The sequence below is a fragment of the Aptenodytes forsteri genome, unplaced genomic scaffold (assembly GCF_000699145.1).
Source record: "Aptenodytes forsteri isolate BGI_AS27 unplaced genomic scaffold, ASM69914v1 Scaffold605, whole genome shotgun sequence".
Taxonomy (NCBI): Eukaryota; Metazoa; Chordata; class Aves; order Sphenisciformes; family Spheniscidae; genus Aptenodytes; species Aptenodytes forsteri.
The window spans coordinates 443,486-449,624 of NW_008794427.1; the positions used below are offsets into that span (position 1 = coordinate 443,486).

Genomic DNA, 6,139 nt, shown 5'->3' on the forward strand with positions numbered 1-6,139 from the left:
TGTTGCATTGTTGGTCCTATCACTGCTCATGGATAAAAGGTGGAGGTTTTTGATTGATGAATTTGTGTAAAAGTTAGTTCAAATGGTTTAAGCTTTCAGGGCAGCTTGGGAGCAGCTTGAATATGAAACAAAAGAAGAAGGGTTAGACAACAGAAGTCCAGAGCAATGATAACCCGAGCACATGGGTTTGGGGCTGTTTCAGTTCCACAAGAGAAGAGGGGTGTTTTGCAGGCCCAGGCTGGGGGGCCAGTGGGGCCGGGGGGCCTCGGGACACAGTCCTTCCTCAGCTCTGCGCCACCATCCAGTGGTGCCTGTGCTTGGAGGACAGCCCTTTCCACCTTGGCGCATCCCCCCCCGACTCATGGCCCTGCAGATCCAGTGGGCCGTGAGGAGGGGCACCCCAGCCCTGCAGTGCCTGGTTCTGGGCTCCCCTCTCCAGGGATGGGAAAGTGCCTTGCTGGCTGGAGGAGAGCAGGCTCCTGTGCCGTGATCCACCTCGGAGCCCCTGCCACAGCACTTGGCGAGGGCCCCTGACCCCCAGTAATCCCTGCTCGTGGGGATATTGAGTTTTCTGTTTGTTTTGCAAGTGTAATTGGCCAAGACGCTGTGAAGGGAGGAGAGAGTGCTCAAGGGAGAGGTGTTAAAGAAATAGGAAAACATTATTAAGAGTGTTTTAAGTCAGCGGTTTCCCTTATTAGTACTTTCATGGTGGAAAGAAGCCACTTTAGGTCTGTGCAGTTGCACTGGGCCACCACGTCCAGGCCCCTGTAGACATCCACGCAGAACGCTGTGCTGTCTTGTGCATCCCCTCGGCATCATCTCTATCTCTCTTCCAAGCCATGCACCCCCTTCTTGGCTTACAAATCTCCTCTGGCTTCTTGTGCCCTGCTGCAAGGAATATGCAGAGAAGGAGGAGCCTTATATGAAATATTCGGTTTGGGGGGTGATCCTCGTCCAAGACAGGTGTTGGATACAAAGGGAGATGTTTGAGAGGAGAAGGGGAACACCAGATGTGGGATATGACCAGCTGAAGGACAGTGCCAGGGAAAGAGGGAGGTGGTGCCTGCAGGAAGGGCTCTGCTGTTGTCAACTCCAAGCATTCAGAAAATCTGCCTCCACACCAAAAAAGAAATCAACGGCATCGTTTTTTGAGAAAGGATTATTTTAAACAATCCTGTGGTTGGGAACCTCCTCATTTGCTCCCAGGCAATAAGCCTCTAGGCTTCTCGCAGCTCGCATTTCCCAGCCTGTCATGGGGTCAAACATGGAGTGATGGAGTTAAATGAGAAATCAGTCTCATGATTGCAGGAGCCAAGGCCCAGAGAGGAAAAACCCAAACAAACCATAAAACAGAACAAAAGAAAGTGCCAGCTATTCCCAGGTTCCTGATAACATCATCAGAGGTGGCAACACTGGACTTCATAAAAAGCCTCGCTGAACTTTAGGGTCAGCCTCAAACAACGACAGCTCTTTCCTTTGTCCATTTGCTCCTGCGTGCCTGGGGAGTGACGTGTGGCTGATTATGATTGCCTGGGTGATGGCTATCTATGCGCAGCTCTCAGATACCAAACAGACCCTGGACTAGCCTTGTCTGTGTTTAAAAATCCCAGCATGGCCTGGATGGAGGTGGTGGTACACTTTCATTTCCGATCTCTCAACACAAAGCGCTGCCTGCACTGGAGGGAGCGGATTCCCCTGGCACGCTGCAGCTGTGTGACTCAATTGGGAGCCCGTTCTTTTGTATTCATGGCTTTTCTCACCCACAGTGGCATGCGTGTGATGTCATTTTCTGCTCCCAACAGTGTTGCACCCTGTTCCCTCCAAACATCTGCACCAAGGTAGCGAGATACCCTGGGAGGTTTCGTGCAGACCACCAGTGCGGGGATGTAGCCAGATCTCCACTCTCAGGGGGCAGGTGTGAAGTGACCTGGAATTTCAGGAGTCCATTCCTCAGCCCCTCTGCCACAGGAGTATTTTTCTTCTCTTTCCTCTGTATTCCATGGAAATAGGATGTTTTTCCCCATTGCAGCTGGGTGAAGCTGTCAGGCCCCTGGAGACAGGCAGAGGGGAAGTGTTTGGAGGGAAGATCTCCAGGGAAAACCTCATGCAATGCACTCGCTGTTTGTGAGACAGATGCATCTCAACCAAAGCAAACTCCCCCTGACAAAAGGGAACCCTTGTCAGCCCGTGAATAAAGCTTCCTGCTAGGGGCAAGAAAGGGATAGGTCTCCTGCCATGGACTTACCTTAACTGAAGCAGGCTCTGTGCTCCCATGAGGACACAGGTGCCGGTGGCTCGGCTCTGTCCTTGGATGCCTCCAGTATCACAGTCGCTTTTCTTTCTGTTCCTTATCCCCAGGAGCTCAGGAACAGGCTGTCCTTTTTCAGCCAGACTTGACAGAGATGTCCCAGAGGGAGTTTTTCTCTCACAGGCTCAGGAGAATTCAGGCTGCTGGAAGGAAAAACCTCCTAAGTGCCTCTGCTGAGGGCTGCCTCAATGGTACTAGACACTGGAGACTCCACATAGAATCATAGAATCATTTAGGTTGGAAAAGAGCTTTAATCGAACCTCTGGCTCACTGTGAAAAAACGATCTGTAGGAAACCCCCACCTATAGAACTACTTGTATTTATTTGGTTGATTGTTTTATGTTTTAAAAGAGCTTTAAGAAGCGAGTCCAACATGAAGAAGCACAGCCTTAAACACCCTCTATCCAGGGAAGATGCTTTAATCGAACCTCTGGCTCACTGTGAAAAAACGATCTGTAGGAAACCCCCTGCTGGCACCTATAGAACTACTTGTATTTATTTGGTTGATTGTTTTAAATGACAAAAGAGCTTTTCTTGGTCCTTACTTGTCATTAAACTGTCTCTGCCTTCTTTGCGGGGGCATTTGCACGGGTCACAGCAGCACGCGCCAGGTCTGCGCCCAACCGGCCTGGCCAAACTCTGCAGCGTTAGGGCAGGTGCAGCCTGCAGCAGGGAAGGAAATCCCCGCTGCCCAAAGACCGCAGCGAGGCCAGGAGCTGCGGGGAGAGCAGGGAAGGCATCGAGTGTCCCGGGCAGGAGAGCATCACCTGTGAGGTTGGGACTGCCCGCTTAGGACCAGGAGAGGAAGGGTTTGGAGAGGGGTGGCTGGAGAGAAGGAGAAGGCTGAGTAACGGCCAAGTTAACCCTTCGCATGCTGGCATTTTCCAGGCGGCGAGCCAAATGACTGCTCGGGAAGATGTATATAACACATGTCTGCAGTCTCCAAAGGGTTATTAACTGTGCAATAATGGCCATGAAACTTGGCTTCCTTGACGTACATTTAAAATTGCAAAAAAATAAAACATGAGTTTCAGAGGGGGAGAGGGCTTGTTTCCTAGAAACTGCGGGGCCAAATCCACCCTCTGTGATGGTGAGAGGAGGAGAAACACACACACCCCCCTCCCGGGCTGCGGGCAGGGGAGAATTGCAATCACCACGACAGGACCGCAGCCCACTCCTGCCACACGCGTTACCCTTATCAGTAACAATTTCAAGACATTTCTGAAAAGCCCGTGGTGTTAAATTAATAAACAAAGTCTGTCTCTCACTGGAGCTTTGGGATTTGGATTCAATAAAAACACTGCTTCTCCTATGACAGTTTCTTCTTTTTTTGTGTGGCTACCTCTGCGGGGGCTTGTCCCTTGCTCCTGGCTCCAGCCCTTGCCAACACCAAGGCCTTCCCGTGATGTTGCCCCTGTTGTGGGGCGTTGCAGCCTCTCGGGCCCCTGCCCAGACGCTCTGCAACTCTGCGATGCTCAGCAGGGACTGGCCCTACCCCAACGCAGTCTGTGCTGGCCAGCCCAGCCACTGAGTGAGTCCTTCCATGCAGTAAGTTACAGACTTCTCTTTATTAGTGCCCCTCTTCCCCCACACTATTAAATTTATTCTTTCTCTGTATTGTTATTATTTTTTTGGCAGAGGACTTCGGAAGGTGGGAGAAAGGATCTACTAAAAAGTTCAGCAAATCTAAGCCCCCTCGTCAAACCTTTTTGAGGGAAGAGATGAGGCACTTGCTTCAGTCCCTTAGCAAATGAAGGCGGCTGGTGGTCTGGGTTTAAACATGGCTGTTCGGGGCTCAGGCCAGATTTGGCAGCTCACAAATCAAACTGCCTCTTGGTTCTCAGGAGTGGAGAACTGCCACGGGTGGAAGAGCTGTGGGGGAGCTGCTGCCCAGAGCTACTGTGCCAGCGGGGACCCTGGTCTTGGAGGGAGGCGCTGAAATTGTTGGTTCACAACAGGTCAGGAGAGAAACTCAGGCTCTGAGGTTTTGTTTAAACCGTGTTACATTACACTATTGACATACAGCAAGGCAGTCCCAAACTGAGTTTTTGTCTCACTTGAATGGGTTCTGAGCCAGTCCTTTTGTTTTGGTAACTTACTTCTTGTTAGAGAGCAGACTGAACCTTGAAAGAGACAGGAAAACACAGAGCTATTAAATCTCACCTGATCTCACGTTAAGAAAGTGAATTTGAGCCAGGGGTCTTGGCTGCACTCAGATTTTGTCTGCTGGGAGCTGGTTGCAGGTCCTCAGTTTCCCTCTTGCTGCTGACTGCTGGTAATACCCTCCAAGTGCCACCGCACTGGAGAGACGAGGAGCTTCCCCAAGAGCGCAGTAGGAGGTGGGACGTCTGCATGCCCTCATGCCCATATGGTGCTCTAGAGGCCCTGCGCAGGGTAGGTCTTGCCGAGGCGCTACGCCAGCCCGCCGTGTGCCGCAGGGTGTCCCTCGACGCCCGGGAAGAGCAGAGCCAGCGGGAAGAAGGACTGGAGGCAGCTCTAGGATTCCGGCTCTCAGGCAGCCTCTCTACTTGTCACAGGAGCAGATCTCAAAGAAAACATGGTTCTTGTTGACTGTCCCACGCCTGAAAGAGAGAAAACGGCGTTGACCCACTCATCTCTCTCACCAGTCCTCTTCCTAGATTCAAACGGCCATTTTCTTAGCACTACCCCAGTTGCCTGCCCTCGCAGGGATGAGCATCCAATCTAATTCCCCTTGCTCATGATTCTGAGCCATTACCACTGTCAGTACAACTCTGGACAATTCTTGTGAAGTGCTGCACTGCGATCTGCCAGAGTCATTTACACTCTTTTATGGGTCTTCCTTTGAATTCTTCTACAATTTCAGTAACAAAGTTGCAGATTTTTGGAGAAGTTTAACCTCTAGGACACTGCTCTGCTGGGCGACAGCAGTTTAAAGCTGCTAACATGTCGGGTCTCTACTGCTTTCCACGACTCAGCCATGCCAGGAGCACAGGATCCGATCCAAAGCCCACTGAATGCAGCAGAAATCTTTCTACTCTTGGAAATCACCCTACTGCTTTCAACAGCCCCTGGACCAGGCTGACTTCTCCTGACCCCTGGGCAGCTGAGGACAGGCAGGACGTGGCCCGGCCCAACCATCAGGTAGGAAGGAGCTCTTGTGGCTGCAGGATCTCAGTGAAACAGGAATTGTTTGCACCTGGGTGGGGATGTGAGTGTCCCCCGCACACGGAGCGGCAAGGGAAAGGGAGCTGGCAGGTAGCTTCCTCCTTCCTCCTCTCCCAAACAGCCCTCTTAACTAGCTTGAACAACCCATCCTCCCTGATTTAAATTAGTGTCCCCCTCTTGTCCACCACTGTAAAAATCAATTTTTATATCTCCTGAGCTTTATGAACTTGTTTCTTGTCTTCATCCATGTGATGAGTGCTTCCAGGAGTATGTAAGATCATTGCCTAAAACCTTTGTGCACTTGTATATTGCCAACCTCATTTTTTCCCGGTCCTCTGAGTCCTAGGATCAATACTTCAGACGGTGGTGGAAAAGGCTGCAGGAAATGAAGGAATGGGTGAATTTTTCAGGCGAGCTTCTGTAGCAGGGTCTAAATTCTTTTAGTAACGAAGCAAAGGATGTGCAGAAAACACGACGGAGGAGACCACCGGTCGGCTGCTTTTTGTCAGCCCTCCCATGCCTCTCGCTAGGCTATTTCCAAGGGCTTCATGGGCACCAAAGCTGCTTTTTGTCAGCCCTCCCATGCCTCTCGCTAGGCTATTTCCAAGGGCTTCGTGCACCAAACCAGTCGCAGGTCTCGGACAAGCGGCTGCGGAACGCCCACCGCGGGGCACACGGGGCACC

General features: G+C 51.4%; 1 protein-coding gene across 1 annotated transcript in view; it reads left to right on the forward strand.

The window, feature by feature from the left end:
* Window positions 1-5,233: 5,233 nt before the first annotated feature.
* The window catches only part of ADAMTS17 (ADAM metallopeptidase with thrombospondin type 1 motif 17), a 205,812-nt gene continuing 204,906 nt past the window's right edge, over window positions 5,234-6,139 (forward strand). The window contains exon 1 of the mRNA XM_009289472.2: window positions 5,234-5,431. Coding sequence (XP_009287747.2) covers window positions 5,234-5,431 — 198 coding nt within the window. The remainder of the gene's footprint in view (window positions 5,432-6,139) is intronic.